The following is a 19,097-nucleotide window of genomic DNA, read 5'->3' as shown; positions in this document are numbered from 1 at the left end:
CGGTAATATAACTAGCGCGAGCGCAAGGCGGCCTTGTACAGCACCACTTTATCTTCGGTTTGACGTTTCATCCGCGAGAATCAAGCGAAAGAAATTGATATCGACGAAGCTACGTTCGCTATTACGGCGGTTTTCCACGCATAGCCCCGTCATTTTTCAAGTCAGCCAATCCGGCTGTTTTGAAATCCGTCTTGCAAACATCATTCGTCATTTACGCTCGCGTTCGCCTGGATATAACGAAAATAATTAATATCCATTAATGCCTATTAAATCGAGTACAATTTATTATTTTACGCTTACACAGATATTATCTTCGGAATTTTCATGCGTAACATCCTATATATCATTACGAAATGTTTTTGCAAAAATTTAGTTTTGAAAAATAACAAATATATACACAGAGGATGTTTCAAATAATATTTTATAATGTGTTTTATAACGATAAATGTTTCAGATAAAATTGATAGGATTTTGAAAAAAGACAATCTCTTTTTTAAATTTTAACTTTTTTTGAAGATTAATCTAGTTTTTTTTTAATGGAATCGCTCTAATTTTTTTTTTATATAAATCAATTCCTCGCAATATTCAGCGTAAAAAATTGTAAGAATAGGATAGTTAAAAATTGAATAGAGAGAGTTTGAGATATTTTATATATATTATATATATTATTTTTTATTATTTTTATTATATTTATTATTATATATATTATTTCGTATATATTTTACATATATTATTTTATATATATATTTTAATTTGTTATAATTTGATATGTATATAAACTGATATGATTTGATATGTATGTAAACTATGAAATATTTCGTAAAATATTCATTTTTTAATTATTTCACCTCACATTTTATGCACAAAATGATGAGAGGAAATTAGGTAATTTAAAGAAAACATATTGTTTTTAAGAAAAATATGTAACTGCTCGTTACAAATTTAGAAAGTCCTCGAGTTTGCGCAAATTATTGATGCTGTTAAAAAACAGGAAACTCGACAGAATCCTGAAAAATGGAATTGTTTCCAGAATGGTAAATATTATCGGCTTTAATGTCTGTAATAATACGTCGGTACAAATGTGCAAAAAAAAACCTATGTAATTCGATGCTATAATTCAATAATATAAAAAATAAAAACTTTTGTTTTACGATACATGTATATGTGTATATGTGTATGTGTATGTAAAATGTTTCGACAAGGAATTTTTCTCTATAATGTATCTTGAATGTATCAAGATATTTATCTTTAAAGTTAAAATTTGAGAAGTATTTATCTTAAATAACTTTTAAATCATTCTGCAAATTTTAATAATATATATGCATATGTTGAGAAATAAAAATTCCTTTTTATTATTAAATTACAGCATCGGATTACGTAAATTTCTTGTTACATTATTTGTACCGGTGTATTATTACAGCCATTACGTTAAATTAATACCAGTAGCGCTTCCGGAGATAATTCCATTTTTCAAGATTTCTGTCAAGTTTTCTGCTTTTAAACATCACCGACTAGTAATTTACAAACTCAAGGATTTTCTAAATTTCTTGAAATTATTTGTTTGAGCTGGAATGAATACGAGAGGAGATACATCTGAAACATCACCATTCTCTGTACTTCGATTCAACATCAAGCGTCTGAGGGAGGCGAGCGAGAAAGAGGGAACAAGAACGGAGTGACTTACGAAGGCGGCATTCGCGAAAGAACTCCCCATCTCTCTACCTGCCGATGATTTGACTTTCTAATCGAGTCAGCCTCGTTCAATTACAATGGAATCTCTCATGGAATTTGCTGCAAACAGTACGCGGTTCGGTGCAGCCCGATCGTGCACCACGGTAAATATTCTCCTGGTCGACGTCGGATGCATAAGCCATGCGCGACGAATGATTTCCAAGCTCATGATTAATTCACGGTCGGAAAGTGCTGTTAGTTCCTCGAAAGAGGAAATGTTGTTTAGACGTTGGTGCCGAGAGAATGAAAAATGTTCGCCGAATTATATTCAAGTAATATTTCAACAATATATTACTCGCGTATAAACGGTATTAATATCATATTAATGGGAAGATTATCGATATCATACTGATATTACGACTATGTCGATTAAAAATCACCAATTTATTAATTTTTGATATATTTTATTATTTATTTTATTATTGTTAACAAATCTCCCAGAAAGCATGCATGCACGGATTTCACTCCTGTATAATAATATTCATTGATGCGGTCAGAGATCGATATGAAATATTTATTAGCAGGCAGTGCTTTGCGGCGAGCTAAAATTCAATTGAAAATAGGAAATCGGGATTCGACAAGAGGACATTCGCGCCGGGACAAGCCTGTTTTCCTAAATACTGGGAGCTGTTTATCGAGCAAACACATTTGGATGAATACGATCGCCGACACCCCATGCGATCCGTATCTGTTCAATATTTTATGCTAAAACAGCCGAGGCAACTTGATCACACGCGTGAACGCATAGGTCGACACCACTCATTGTTCATTAATGTATTCATTAGATGGGTCTTCAATTTCACCAGCCGTCGCGCTTAATCCGGAAATATCATCACGATTTTTTTATAGCATAAATTTTGATGAGCCGATTAAAATTAATTTGCCCTAACAAAAACTGCTTTGAAATAATTTTATTATTCTTTTTATCAAAAATTTAAATCTGGTAGGAGAAATGATTGTTTATGTTTGCTATCATCATTGTAAATCCCGTTTTTGCGTTGATTTAATTTTATAACCGAGCATATATATTTAATTAAAATAAAAAAGTAATAATGTTGTATAAAAAAATAAGAGAAAGAATTAATTATTGACACGATTTTTTTCGAAAAAGCAGATTGTGCATTATATACGATGTCGACAATTAGAATTTAAAAACCGTCGCGATATATACATATATATGTATATGGTTTTTAAACTCTGATTATCGACATTGTATACAATGCATTATCTGCTTTTTCGAAAATTGTGCCAATAATTAATTCTTTCTTTTATTTTTTATGCAACATGTAATAGTCTTAAAAATACCAGCGTATCATTCATATACGTATATAGCAATTTTATTACTAACACCTATTATTTTTTTATTTTAATTCTTTTTTATTTTAATTTAAACATATTCCCAGTTGTTTATTCTATTTATATCTCTAATCATGTATACATATATATACATATATACATCATTAGAGATATGAATAGAAAAAACAAGCTTCGTTTTTTTTTAATTTTATTTCTCTGATATTTAACATTATTATGTTTTAATTATTACAAGTTAATTTTTTTATTTTTTAGATGATAAATTTGCATTATCTATCACTATTTTAAATGTATACCGCATTCGAATTGATTGCATAGTTATGTAATTACTGTTTTTAATTAAGCAAATTTTTCGAAAATAAATTAACATTGAATTTAAATGAATTACCTTTATTGTAGACAGAAAAACAAAGTTTGTAATTTTTCAAAACGTACTTTAACATTCGCTATTTTAACATAATAAAAATATTTGTATTTTTAATTAATTTTTTTATAAATAATTTTAATGCATTAAGAGAAGAGATTTCTGCAACGAAAATAATATCAACACGATAATTCGGAAAATTTTCAGTTATACCAACATTTATTTTCTCTCATGTATAATAAAAATTTTTATTATTACACTTAACTGAAAATATGGTGTTAATTCATTGAAATTGCTTTTGAAAAAAGATAAATTAAAAATATAAGAATCCTAGAGTTTTTTATTACATTAACAAAAAACTACGAGGAAAAATAATGTTGTATTAAAAGAATAATGAAAAAATCAAATTTCTTTCTTCCCACTGAAAAAATGTTTTTTTCAACGTTTATTTTCTATTAGAAAAAAAACCATTTTTTACATCTCTACACATGATTCTTTCAGTTATTATATACAGGGTGTCCCATTTTAATGTCCCACTCCAAATAACTTTCTTATTTTTAATTTTAGAAAAAGATGTTTCAGACAAAAGTTGTATGGTTACAAGGGGGACATAAGGTGGTGTCATTAGTTTGACCTTGAATAGTTACTTGAAGGTCACATAAAGGTCACCTTCAATTTTTTAAACGGAACTGCCTACTTTTATTGCATATTCTTGCAGCTCATCTCGAGAGCTTTCCAAAACACTATAATTAAGTTAGTTTTCATTAAGTACTTTCCGAGTTATGAGGCTTGAAATCATTTCTTAATTTTACATAAACCGTAAAATATCTTGTAAAATATTCATTTTTCGATTATCTTACCTTAATACTTTTATGTACAAAATAATGAGAGGAATCAATTGGTGTAAAGAAAACACATAGTTGTTTTTAAGAAAAAATATGGAATTGTTAATTGCAAATTACATATTTTTTCTTAAAAACAACTATGTGTTTTCTTTACACTAATTGATTCCTCTCATTATTTTGTACATAAAAGTATTAAGGTAAGATAATCGAAAAATGAATATTTTACAAGATATTTTACGGTTTATGTAAAATTAAGAAATGATTTCAAGCCTCATAACTTTGAAAGTACTTAATGAAAACTAACTTAATTATAGTGTTTTGGAAAGCTCTCGAGATGAGCTGCAAGAATATGTAATAAAAAGTAGGCGATTCCATTTAAAAAATTGAAAGTGGCCTTCACGTGACCTTCAAGTAACTATTCAAGGTCAAACTAATGACACCACCTTATGTCCCCCTTGAAACCATACAACTTTTGTCTGAAACATCTTTTTCTAAAATTAAAAATAAGAATGTTATTTGGGGTGGGACATTAAAATGGGACACCCTGTATATAGTTCAGCTACAAAACCGCGGAAACTTCACTGGTCGCATCTCTACGAGTGAAAATAAGCGCGATCGAAGTACTTAATGGGAGTACGTCACGCTGACCGCAGATAACATGGTTGGACCGACCGCTGGTGAATAGTTGAACGACTACAGCGGTAATTTTCGGATAGCGCGCCTTTCGATGCCTGTTATAAACGTTAAATCGATTAGGCGAGACCGAGCTTTTACGCGCCGGGCACAAAATCGCGTTTTTAACGCAAAAGCGAGCGCGCAAAACACCACCACGATTCGTCGTGATGTTCGATCAGAATCGAACGTCGAATTACGCGCACAGACAACGTACGTATGTAATGGTCTTTTTCGTTTGCTTTTTCTGGACGGCAATATTTTTACAAGCAATATCGTGTTATATATCGATTATAATAACGGGAGAAAAGAGAGAGAGGAGGGATAGTAAGTATCAATAGTTTATGAAACTGCAGTGGCCCACGTCCTGCATGTCAATGCGCTTTTATATCGCGCGACGCAATGCGACATGTCACGCATGTCGGTGCTTTTCGGGGAAACGCGCGAGAGCATTTTATTTCGGCAGAATCTGTAAGCCAGCAATCACTATCGACGTGTATTTACAGTCGGTTTAATGCAGCCGATACCATCGCGTCTATCGGCATATTCGACAACGCTAGAAAATCGATACTTGCACTGAGCGTTGGCGAGGCGAGCGCACGAGTTGTTTACGACTTGAGAGATATTTATACGAAATTTCGGCATCTTCGTGTCGCGAGTTGAAATTTTAATTCGCGAAAAATTCGAAGATATCGCGTTATCGCGTTCTGCGACATTTAATTCATTTGACCTTTTCAATTTGTATCGTTTGTCATGAAAAAAGAAAAATTAACTTGGTCCTTTTTTAAATATATACGAATAAAAAGCTAAGAAATGCGCAATCTATTTTAGTACGCATTTTGTCGATTTATTTATTTATAAATCTCTCGAGCAGTTTATATAATATAAATCTGCGAAAAGCTCACTTCGATGAGAAAAGCGCGCGATTCTTATTTGTCGAATTTGCCTTGCAACACTCTCTCTTTATTTTCTATTTTCACAAACTGTGCACGGAATATCCTACAATATGCTATCGTTTCTCCTTCGTGGAGTAGCCGGCGCGCTGAAATCTTCCGCCGAGATTAAATGACTTCCAGTTGTATAGAATCTTAATGTCGGAAGGCGCTACTTTGCTGGAAATACAGCGCGCTTTCTACGAAACGGCTTCAAGTAGGATTTAATGTTTCGTGAAACACGGAGTACAGATTAAAATGCCTTAGATCGGATTTACCTTCGTTGCTGTATTAAGCGCTATTTTAGAAATATTTGTATTCGCTCGAATAAGCTGAGATTAACGGACGTAGTTTAATTGATATTCTCTCTCGGAAAAGAAAGTCCTTAATCAAATATATATAAATAATTATATAAAATATGTATATATGTTTTCTTTTTTTTGCAAAATTTCTATAGTACTCTAGTCAAAAGTATTGCATCACTTTAATAAATAAAAATAGTATTATAGATCAATATTATCAAATTATATCTTATGCTTTATAATAATGTCATAAAGATTAAAATCATGACAAATAATAAAAATGTGAAACTTTTCATTTTTCAAAATAATCAAAATTTCTTTACCTTTAACACTATAACATATCTTTGGCATTCTTCAATTTTTTAAAAATTGTTATTGATATATTTGATCCAGCACGTTTGCAATATTCCTACAATTGTTTTTGATTAATAGGTCTCATTTTTCGGACACTTCTATCAAGTTTATCCCACAATAGTTTTATCGGATCCGATGATTGAGAGGGTCTAGGAGGCTATTTCGAAGAATTAAAAATTTCATATTTTTGTTATTATTTGTTATACTTTTTAATTTTTACAATATTAAATAATATAAATTAATAATATTTATATATTAATAATATTTATATATATGTTCATTAAAATAATCGTTTCCCTGTGTTTGTAAGTAATGCAATATTTTTAATTGGTACTGTATATACAGGGAGAAAAAAATATAGAAGAAAAATAATTGAAAAATAATTAGAAGAATAATTTGCATTATTTTTTTTAGTTTTTTAAATGAAAATTTAAAAAAGTGAGAAATCGACCATCTATTTTATATTTAATCGTCCAAATATTTATATATTCATATATAAATTTATATATTTATATATAAGCATTTTTCACTTTTTCAAATTTTATTTTTTCTGAAAAAATAAAAAAATAACGCAAAATTCTTGTTTTTATTATTTTTCAATTTATAATTTTCTTTATTATTCTTTTTGTACATACAGAAGCAGTGATTATACCAGAAAAGAAAACAAAATATATATAAAGATATATAATTATATGTATTTATATTTGATTTTATACGTAATTTCTTCTTAAGATTTAAATCTTTCTTTAAATCCTTTTTCTTCTTTCAGAATTAAAAAATAAAGATAAATAAAATATAAATTAAAAATATATAAATAAAAGCGAAATAAAAATATATAATTCTAAAATATTTCTGTAAAATATTTGGACGGATTACATACTTTAATATGATAGCATTGTACATACATACACGTAGTAATTTAGACTTTCATCATGATTCTATAAAGTATTCACTTAAAGAATTAATCTTCATTATTATTTCTCTGTACGCTAATATAAATTAATATTTAATCAAATGCGCTAGTAAATAGTCTCTAAATGAATTAATCATACCTTAATGATAAAATTTCGCCGAGCATCTCTATTTCACGACATTTCGACGGCTCGTAGCATCGCGGTCAATATGTCGTGTGAAGTTAGTCGCTGACGCATGCGCGTGGCGCGCGTGTCGCGCACTGAGCAACTCGCGAACTTCTCGATAGTCCACAGTGGCAGTCCGAAAGTGTGAGGTGGCGATTTCGTTCTTTTTATCGTTTCAATTTTACTGAAAGTTGTCGTTTCTAAATGAAACGATACGCAAGTACTCTTAGGAAGGATATTGTACGTCAAGGTGAATATCGATACTTTTTAAGGATGCTTCTTATCTCATGTACTAAGACTTCGATGTATAAACTTTAAATTTTGGCTAGGTCTTTTAATATCATCCTGATTTCCACGTAATATACATAATTCATTCTTGACAAATTGCAAATTATTTTCGCAAATCTCGCAAACTTTAATTTGAAATTCTTATTTTGGTCATCATAACCTAAATGTTCAAGTATTAAGCTAATGTCAACTACGTTTAACCGTCTTGATTATTACGATAATTATGCATTTGTAATAAATTTGTACGAAGAAAATATATTTCATTTATTTATATTTTTTAAGAAAATTTGAAGGTATGAATATAATATTACTAACATCTTTCTTTTCTTGTTTGTATGTGCAGTCTGAGACAAGATGTCGACGTCAGCAATATACATCTTGGATGTAAAGGGCAAGGTGTTGATCTCACGAAACTATCGTGGCGACATCGAGACTGGTGTCATAGAAAAGTTTATGTCACTTGTGATGGAACGCGAGGAGGAAGGTAATCTTACTCCCATCATTCAGACACCGGAATGCACATATGCATATATAAAATATAACAATCTGTACATCGTGTCCACTACGAAGAAAAATGCAAACATATCCCTGGTATTTGTATTCTTGCATAAAGTGGTGCACGTCATGCAAGAATATTTCAAAGAATTAGAGGAGGAAAGTATACGAGACAACTTTGTCGTTATTTATGAGCTCCTAGATGAATTGTTGGATTTTGGCTACCCTCAAACCACCGATAGTAAGATTCTGCAGGAATATATTACTCAAGAGGGTCACAAACTGGAAATTCAACCTAGGATTCCTATGGCAGTGACCAATGCTGTCTCTTGGCGATCAGAGGGCATCAAATATCGCAAGAATGAAGTCTTTCTTGATGTAATAGAATCGGTGAATCTTTTGGCGAATGCCAACGGAAATGTCTTAAGCTCGGAGATCGTTGGTGCCATAAAGATGAGAGTCTATTTGTCAGGAATGCCAGAATTGAGGCTGGGTCTCAACGATAAGGTCCTGTTTGAATCAACGGGACGTGGGAAGTCTAAATCAGTGGAACTGGAAGATGTCAAGTTTCATCAGTGCGTCAGGCTGTCACGTTTTGAAAACGATCGTACGATCTCGTTCATTCCACCAGATGGTGAGTTCGAGCTGATGTCATATAGACTGAACACACATGTGAAACCTCTGATCTGGATCGAATCTGTGATCGAGCGGCACGCTCACAGTCGAGTGGAATATATGATAAAGGCGCGGTCGCAATTCAAGCGTCGTTCGACAGCGAACAACGTGGAGATCGTGATTCCAGTGCCCAACGATGCCGACTCGCCCAAGTTTAAGACCACAATTGGCAGCGTCAAGTACTCGCCCGAGCAGAGCGCCATCACTTGGATCATCAAGTCTTTTCCCGGTGGCAAGGAGTATCTCATGAGAGCGCACTTTGGTTTGCCGTCGGTCGTCGGGGAAGATGTCGAGGGCAAACCGCCTATACAGGTGAAGTTCGAGATACCGTATTTCACTACGTCCGGCATTCAAGTGCGATATTTGAAGATCATCGAGAAGAGCGGTTATCAGGCCTTGCCTTGGGTGCGTTATATTACACAGAATGGAGATTACCAGCTGCGGACGAATTAGCTAATTGACAACGGGGTGGATGATATCAGAATCTCGGGCATTATGCCCGAATACGAGGATTAGTCGAACGCTCGACAGCAGATTAGAATTGACGGTAATCGTTTACCATTTCAATGCCATATGATGGAAAAATGACGCGGAATATGATGCAGGAACAAATTGGATTTTCGAATATTATCTCTTGGTTTCAATAAATTTCACATTCATTCTGCACGTTCCGCGCTTTTTAATATTTCTCTAAAACAGGATAATATGGTGAAAATATTCTCTTTTAACGGACATTTTACATTTGAGATTGATTCATATTTTAAGAATCTTATTTCATCCAAATGGGTTTTCCCATTCGATATTGGTAGAATAAACTTTATATATTTCTCAATTTATTTTTTAAATACGATAACGTTATAACAGCGTCTAATAAAACAACTGCAACTTTACATCGGGATCATGTAAATATATCGGCAATTTATTTTATAATATTTTTCTTTGACAAAGCGAATTTACAAACGGTTAATTTAAAACTTTAAATAGTATTATACAAATAAAGATTAAATGTATTTCAACATCATGTTTAATAATCGTAATATAGTACTAGGTTTATGTCGATACATGTAAAATAACAAAAATATATTAAATTTTTAAAAGAATATATAAATGATATACTTAAAAAAATAGTTTTTTTATATCATTTCTACCGCATTTTTACTCCTTTTAGTTGCAACACAATACCGGCTACCGTAAGGATTCCCATTCCTCGGAAAATCGAAGACTGCTTGGCCAATGGAATGGCATAAACATTTGTCGATGCGAGTATAAAATGATAAATATTTCAACGAGACAAACAGAAAGGAAAAGAGAACTCGTGTCATAGTTAAGGGAAAAACGCGATTAGAGCGAAATGGTGGAAGCCGACAACTTTTTATTTCAGCCCCTTTCCCTCGCCCTATAAAATGCTCGCGGTATGCAAATTTTTTTGGCATGAACGCGCACGGGCGTGTAATAATTTTATGGAAATCAGTAGTCTCTCTCGCCAAAGCACGGTACTCGCTCGCACAGAATTTCATACGTTTGCGCGCGCGCGACGCGAATCGGGAGGAATGGACCACGAGAGGAAAAAAATCTCTCTCTCCCTCCCTCTTTCTTTTTCTCTCTCTCTCTCTCTCTCTCTCTCTCTCTCTCTCTCCACTATCGCGATAAGTGACGTCTTCGTGGTCCAGGTACCTCGTATCAAGAAAAGAATGACGTTCGCATGCTTATCTCGTATTCATCGGCAGTACCGAACGAATTTTTCTCTCCCTTTTTTTTCCACCCCTTTCTTTTTTATCTCCCACCTTCGGTCCGCCCACCCTGTTACGAGCTGCATTACGGCGCGCCGGAATGCGACGGGTAGATAACGATGGTAATGTTCGGTTGCTGTATAGATAGTAATCGGCTTGGAAATGGGTAAAGGGGAGTTGTTACGAGTGAATTAGCGGGTCCGCGTGCGCGTGCAATGTGTTCCAAGTAGCCCCGAGAATCCCCGGTTTGACGCGAGGGACTTTTTAGCAGCCGATTGTATAAGACGTGTCGCGAGTAATTTTTTAGCTAAGAAATTTGTTATCGTAGTTTTCTAAATTTATTATTATGTAATTATTTTAATTAACCCTCCGACTCTCCCAAAAGAGATGCGTATCATACGAAGACAATTTTATAGGTTTTCGAGGGTGCTGATTTAAATTTACTATCAAAATTTAAATTCAAGGTGGCAGCCATGAAGAGAAATATCGATATATTTAAAATATGATCTTGAATTTTATTTTTTTAAATATATATTATACATATAAACTGTCCCAGCAAACCCCAAGTAACATTTATATAATTGTTAGGTGTAATTTTTCACTCAACAATATAATTGTTACATGTTATGTAACTGTTTTCATAACATGTAACAGTTATATTGTTGAATGGGAAATTATAACTAACAATTATATAACTGTTATTTAGTGTTTGCTGGGGTTGCATCACAAAGTTATAATGATATTTAAATAAAACTTTAAATATATAATTAATGCATCAATTTTACGATTTTCCAACATATTATTCTTCAGTATCTAAAAGTTTGATTTTTTGCAAAGTTTAGATAATTATATTTTATTGCATATTTTTTGCAAAGTTTAGATAATTATATTTTATTGCAAACTTTACATTTCAAAATGCGCGATTTTTTTATAAGTAGTCTGAACTTTCTTCTTTAAAATAAGCCGAGGTAAAAGTCAATAGGATTATTTGTTTAAAAGTTATGATTTTTTTCGTAGGTGATACATAAAGGGTTAATGTGAGAACTTTTAATTATTATTTGCAATTTTTTTTATCCGATTTAAATATACATTTTTTCATGTCGATCAGAGTTACGCTCATGTTATTTCTATCTGATCTGGTCGTAATTTCGATCACTATAATATACACGTACACATGTAGTTAAAATTGCTTCGCGATAAGAATCTATTATAAGAAAAATCGATAGAAGGCGGCGCACCGTGAATGACAAAGCGTTCTATTTCTAAGCAAAACACGGCAAACGACGATGACGGTAACGGGCGATCGGCCAACGCAAATATTAGCAGTATCGATCGTGCCGATACCGTAATTAACACGTTAGATTCGTTTCCAATTAAAAATGAGCAGGAAACGAGAGACGTTCTTAACGTCGCGGTGCGCCTGAAATAAAAAAGATCTCTTTTCCGAAGGGGAGAGAAAAAGAGAAGCTCATTTTCAATTCGAGACCCTCCAACAACCGCCCCTGGAATTCGAGTCGAATAATTTTGGACGATTCTCCTCTCTCTCTCTCTCTTTTTTTCTCTCTTTCTCTCAGCATGTATTGTAGAGCCGTTAATAAAAAAGGCAAATTTACGCCGATAGTGGCGAGGAAATCCGACCCGATCGCGAGATACCTGGCGGCATAATGGGATGCGCGCGGAGAAACTCCTGAGAATTTCCCTGCCTCCGTCGCGCACCTGTAACATCCGTCTCATCCGTTCTCCACGTAGAAAATTCAGGCGGAGGGAGAAAGAGAGGGAGAGAGGGAGAGAGAGAGGCGATTTAAAGTTGCATCCGCGAAACTCTCGTCCGTCATCCCGAGCCGATTTTCTCTCTTTCTCCCCCGGCTTCCGGCGCTTTCCGCGATATTAAAACTTATCTGGAAAATATATGCGCGCAGTCTAGACGTATATACACACGTATTCGGGTCGAGCGAACACGTACGGCGAAAGAAAGTTTTGCGAGTTTGCGACTTGCATTAACGAGCCGCGCCGCGGCCCGAGTCGATGATATCGATTGTGTGTTAGTTCCAGGGCAAGAACTGAGTAATTTGGTCCCCGCTTAAGCGCGGAGAGCATGCACTTGCACATCCCTGCGGAAATTCGCGAACTTCGGAGACTCCACGGGACCGAAATCCGCGCGTGTTATTAGCGCAAAATGCCGACTATCCAATCTGAGACTCGAGCAACACGTCGGTCAAGCGTTTTTCGCTGCAAATTTAGCGCTTTAGACCGCTTTAGACCGCTTTAGACGCTTTAGACAGCTTGACAAGATGTGTTTAGACCCGCAATTGGATCTGATTCTAGCGTTGAAGGTAGAAAGAAATGGTACATTTTTTCGATTAACTATTTTTCTATCCATTTATCTTTTTTTGTAAATAAAATGATACATTGAAAAAGTGCAATTGCATCTTTTTCTTTAATGGAATCATTTTTTTTTGTATAAATAAATTCTAAATATTCTGTACAACAGTAACTTAAAAACTTACTATTGAAAAAAAGTAAAAAGAAAGGTCGAGTACACACGCCAGTTATGAAAACTGTTGTGTGTTACTGTCTTACAACATTATTGTGAAAAAACTATTTTACAAAATAGTGCTATTTTAATTTGTACAAAGTTTGTGTTATTTTAATTATTTTAATTTTTAAGAAACTTGTACATTAAAAAAGTTGCGAAAAATAGTTGTCTTAATTTCCTACAAAAATAATGATATAAAAAATTAGACAGCTAAGAATAAAAACTTGTTCCAAGTTTAAATATTTTAATTAATTTGCATAAATAGATTTTTCTAAATATTCTCTGTATAAAAATACTAGAGTAAGGTACTCGAGAAGGAAATATTTTAAGTTGAAAATAGTTGAAGTTTCTGAACAAAACACATATGCTTTATTCAAGACGTTTAAACGTTTCACTGTTTCTTGAAAATTTGGTGTAAAATTTAATCTTTTTTTATTATTCATTACTGCATCAAGATGACTATTTATGTTGCTGAATTTTTTTTTTTTATGAGAGTTATTTCAAAGATAAAGTATTCGCCTCCATTTGTCTCCATTAAAGACTTAAAAGAACGGATTAAAATAAATTATTTAAGGATAAATAGTGATTATCTTGATGCTGTAATAAAGAATATTATTAATAAACAAGTTATTTGATATGTAAATCCGTGAAATGCTTGAAATACTTGAATATTTTCTTGAATAAAGCAAACACATATACATCTCATTTTAGAAATTTCAAACTTCTCATATAAAATATTTCTTTTTCTAATGTCTTATTCTAATACTTTTATAGAGTACTTAAAGAATCTATTTATACAAAAAGAAAATATATGATTTTATTAATGAAGAAACGCAAGTGCACTTTTCCGATGCATTTGCAAACAAAATGAGTGAATAAAAAAATATACATTCAGTTTTATTTGTACCATTTCTCTTAATCTTCAACGAAAAGGGGGGTTTAAACCCGACCCAACTGCGTGACACACTCTATATGCTCTCGCTCCGTGGAATGAAGATCGAACGTGAGATATTAAATGCAATAAAGGCCCGACAACGTGATTAGCCGCAAATCTACGAGATACATTTGAATATTTAAAATTGAGGAGATCGCGCGTTCCATATTTCCATGTTTTGCTGAAAAGTAGGAAAAGCTGGAAACGCGGCTTTTTACCCGCGCATTGTAATTTACATCGTGTATGTTATGGCTCGTATACCCCCATTAAATACACATGCGCATGTATTAAATACGACTGGGATATTCCGCGCGCGAGGGAGAAAATGATATTAAAATAATTTCGTTGCAAATATATTCCTCGGCTAATTATGCGCGGGACGCTTCTCTTCCCATCTACATATATAATGACATGCACAAAATGGAAATATCGAGCTGCTATGAAATCAATTATTGCTGAATATTAATCATCAATTGTGTTCATCGAAACTCCCACCTTTCTCTCTCTCTCTCTCTCTTCCCCTACTTTCGGCGTAATTATTCGCGCGTATATTACATAACGTAACATGCGGAAGTAAACGGAATATTTTCTTGAGGGGAATGTTTTAATGAAACTTCTATGTCTAAGTAAGTAGCTTCGAAGCAACGAAATATTACATAGTCGTCTGTCCCTCTCCCAGCATTCGAAGCTACTTTAAATAATTATCATACTCCATTCTCGTGCTATTAAATTACAAGATCTTTCGACGTTATCGGAGAGCGACTTTGTCGAAAATTTGAGAATTTATCTCCGCCAGATAAAATATACATCTCTCTCTCTCTCTCTCTCTCTCTCTCTCGCTCTGCCCCTTTTTCTCGACGAGAATGAATAAAATATATTTTTCATTTTCATTTTCGTACGTTGCATATTCATTGTATGCATTGTATGAAACATATACATTGTATGAAAACATATATATATATATATATATATATACTGGTCAGTAACAATAATCTTTTGACTATTCGAATATATGTAGGCACACGCACTCTTACAGATTGTATATAGAAATACATGTACATAGAAATTGGGAAAACAGAGATACATGCAACCGCTAGCGCGTTAAAATACAGATTGTGAGATCGCGGCTTTCACAAATTCGACGCGATCGACGAATTGGATTATTCGAGACGGTGAATTCCGATGTCAATCCAGTTTACAATTGTCCTGATGAAACTCCGCGTCAAATAGCCACGTTTGTGACTAATTGCGCGCTTTGAATATACGAAACGTATCGTTGCATTTCCGCACTCGTCTATGTACGCGTCATTAATTTAGAAACTATGTTGAAAATCACGACGAAATGTCGATCGTTCGCTTACACGTGGACTCGATTAAATTGAAAATTTCTTAGGAAAATATTTTATAAATTTTTTTAGGTAGCCAATTAATTGTTTGTTAAAAAAATGCGTCGATTTTTTGCAAGGAATGAATTATTATTTAAAAAAAATCGAATAAATTTTATTTCTCTCTCCTCCCCTTCATCTGCTCTTTTCTTCCTTGTGTAAATTCGATTCAATCAAGAATTTCTAATATATTATTAAATTATAATATTTGATAAATTTTTATAAATTAATATTTTAATATTATAAAATAATATCAAAATATTAATTTATAAAAATTATATAAATATTTTATAAATTTTTCTAGACAGTTAATCAATTATTTTTTTAAAAATACGCCAACAGATTCTTGTGCGGGGGCGAGTTACTTAAAAGAAATCGAATAAATTTTATTTCTCGTCTGCTCCTCCTGTAAACTCGATTACCAAGAATTTCTAATGGAAATATTTTATAAATTTTTTAGGCAATTAATTAATTATTTTTTTAAAGAAAAACGCGGAGAGCAAATTACTTGAAAGAAATCATATTTTTCAATTCAATTCTTTTGTCTCTTCTTTCTCGTGTGCTCGAGACCATGCGATTTTTTTCTTTCGGTGGTAAAAGACGGCCGTAAAAACGTCATATTCTTCCCGTGCTCGGACACACGAGACCATGTATTTACTTGCATATGTATTCGAAAGCAGACGCTTTGGGACGTTGCTCTCGGGTATAATACTAACCGCTGGTGTTTACCACAATTCCGTTATATGTATTATAAGTCCCGTAAAAGCCCGCGCGAACTTCCGCGAGACGGGGTGTGTTTTTAGCAGAGTTTGGCATTGGCAAACTCAATTCGAGTTTATGTTCCTTGTGTACAAAGTACTCGCGCGAAAGTTACGATGCGCGAAAATACGCCATTATGAGTCCTAAAGTTATCCTTCTCCGGCTAAAATATACATAAGTTCTCTCTGCGCGTGATATCGTGCGGTTTCTTCTTATTTCCGTACATGTTTTATGATGCCGAACATGTCTCAAAACTTTATCCCGTGGTTTTTTGAAGACGTCGCTTTATTTTTTATATAATTAACATCATTACAATAACATGTCTTGATGTTTTTCTTGTTAATATCTTGTTTATATCTCCTGGATATATTAGATTTATTGTTTTATCTGGAAGATACGTTATTAGTTTTAGAACAAATCACAACTGAACATGAATGAATTGTCTTTATTAGATACAAAAAATAGTTTGTAATTTTAAAAAATGTACTTTAATCATTATTTTAATATAATAAAAATAATTAAAATTCGTATATTTATAATCAATTATTTAAAAAAAAATATTTTAATAGATTTAATAAGATAATGATATTTTTAATTAAGATAATGATATTTTTGCGTATAAAATGATATATATACCAAACACGATAATTTAGATGCGAATAAAAATTAGATGGCAATTTTAGGTGTAAATAACAATTTTTGTTATAACTAGAAATTATTCGAATCATGTGTTTAATGCAATTTACAGCAAAAATCTTATTAATTCATTAAAATTACTTTTGAAAGAAAATAAATTAAAAAACAGGATTTTTTATTTTTCTTATTATATTAACAGAAAAGTAAGAAAAAAATATTATATTAAAACAAATGTTTGTTCTTTATTAGAAAAAAATGATTTTTTTACGTCTCTACTGTAATAACAAAAAACTAGCATGTGTCAATAGATGATATTATGATGTAAAAATGATCATTACTTAAAAAAAGTTTCAAAGCGATATATTAAATATTTGATAAGTTTTAATGCAATCTTGTCGTTTTAAAGCCCTGGCTGAAGAGTAAAAACTCGACATCATGCCTCTCGTCTTGAACGAGCAAACAACTTCGGCGTGTACGCGTATACGCAGAACCAGGAAGCTCGGCCGACAGTTTCGAGAGCGAAATTGTAAGTTATGGGATTTTTTCGCGCGAAAAAGCAGCATTTACCGCAGTCGTTTAGGGAAAGGCACGCCATCGGCCGTCCTCTCGTAAATAGCGCTTCGCATTGATTTATCACCGACCGAAAAAGACGAGTTTGAGGTCGTGGAGGGGCGCGAGATGGGGAGAACGATGGAGGTTTACCAAGGGAACCCGGCGAGAAGGTGAAATGTCAAGCTCACGAGAGGGTGGCCGCACAGAATGGTTGCAAGAGTGACAAAACGCCACCCTTACGGCAAGACCGCGGCGATCTGTCACTTGGCTACGAGCCAATCGGGCCGCGCGAAGGACTTCCATGTTTCCCTTGCGCGACTTCGACGTCTGATTGCAAATTACATTCCCCGACCGACTACTCGAGGACTACCCTTGTCTCGCCACCCGGAGGCGATCTTCCGGGATTCGCAGTGACTCTCGGAGGGCTCAATCTTGATCCATCGTATCCTCCCGCTCGACACGGATCGTTTGTCACGATGCATTAAACTGTCACGACTGGTCCTGGCGATTCTAAAATCGTCGATTAGGGCTAATTAACCCTATTCGAAACTCTTTTTCGAGTCGAAATCTTCTATACCCATACAGCACAGATTATTGTTGTTACATTGCAGCAATATTGCCGCTGTATGGATAAGACTGATTAAATTCTGACAAAAGAGAGCTCTGAAAAATAAAGATGATTTATTTACATGTTAAAGTTATTTCGTCTCGCGATTCAGTTGGACGACATATCGATTAGATGGACATATGTAACCGTGACTCGCGTTATTGTGTCTCGCTTCTTTCGACAATAGCAGTTCAGCTTTAAATTTATCGAACGCAAGCCCATGTTGTCGTCGCACATTTAACACCAAACTCGGTTGCCTGATGCCGAGTCCTTGTTTACGTTAAATGCATGCAACGTGTTACGGCTGCGAAACTTGGAACTATGCAACTATGTTTAACGTTAGGATAAGGATCCACGCATTGTCTCTGCATGCATGTACTGTAACGTATCGATAACGATTTTCGCGAAACAATTTCCTCCGTGACACTCGATTCACTTAAGAGGATGCCGGAGTCGCCTGTTTTATCGATAAAAACACCGTAATTTTCGGAAGTGTGCCATTTTTTATTGCCTGTATAGAATTAAAAATCCTTCTCCAGAATTGAAGTATACACGCAAACGGACACGTGAAAACTCTATATAGTATGAGATTTTATATTGAGAAAGAAAATAAGTATAAAATTACATTTTTATTTATCGACTTCTTAAGGGGGGAACCTGGTTTATAGGGCCAAAAATTTCGAAATTTTTTTTTTACTTTAATCGATAGTTGTACTCTCAAAGAAGATACTCGTAAAGTTATAGAGCGAAATTCGAAATATTTTTATAGTTATAGCTTGAAGAGCAATGTAGGAGCGCGCGGTAGGAATTAAGGTTGTGCTCCATCTTTTGGTTTCTGGTACGGTATTATTTTGCTCGGCAAATGTTTGTCGAAGCATATTTGAGTCAGTGTTCATATACAGGAAGT

General features: G+C 33.6%; 2 protein-coding genes across 11 annotated transcripts in view; one reads left to right on the top strand and one right to left on the bottom strand.

Moving 5' to 3' along the window:
- Nlg-5 (neuroligin 5) overlaps positions 1–19,097 on the bottom strand; it is a 254,643-nt gene that overhangs the window by 57,530 nt on the left and 178,016 nt on the right. The window contains exons 1-2 of one of the 9 annotated variants that reach the window (XM_083101778.1): positions 7,567–7,631; positions 6,484–6,671 (exon numbers count right to left, since the gene is read on the bottom strand). The exons of the other annotated variants lie outside the window; for them this stretch is intronic. The gene's annotated coding sequence lies outside the window, so the exon portion shown is untranslated. Of the gene's footprint in view, positions 1–6,483; positions 6,672–7,566; positions 7,632–19,097 lie in introns of those variants that run through there. 9 annotated transcript variants of the gene reach the window in all.
- On the top strand, positions 1,518–10,169 carry Ap-1mu (adaptor protein complex 1, mu subunit). Of its 2 annotated transcripts, none has more exons than XM_083101785.1 (2): positions 1,518–1,835; positions 8,225–10,169. In XM_083101785.1, exon 2 carries the CDS (start codon positions 8,236–8,238, stop codon positions 9,502–9,504), a length of 1,269 nt encoding a protein of 422 aa, XP_082957911.1. In that variant the 5' UTR covers positions 1,518–1,835; positions 8,225–8,235; the 3' UTR covers positions 9,505–10,169. The 2 variants fall into 2 exon arrangements, with proteins under 2 accessions (XP_082957911.1, XP_082957910.1); XM_083101784.1 differs by lacking the exon at positions 1,518–1,835 and adding an exon at positions 7,705–7,843.

This window comes from Camponotus vicinus, unplaced genomic scaffold, assembly GCF_025532165.1.
Source record: "Camponotus vicinus isolate PSW18456_S1 unplaced genomic scaffold, iyCamVici1.0 SCAF_6, whole genome shotgun sequence".
In the NCBI taxonomy this organism is placed as follows: Eukaryota; Metazoa; Arthropoda; class Insecta; order Hymenoptera; family Formicidae; genus Camponotus; species Camponotus vicinus.
This window is presented reverse-complemented; position numbering and strand designations above follow the sequence as displayed.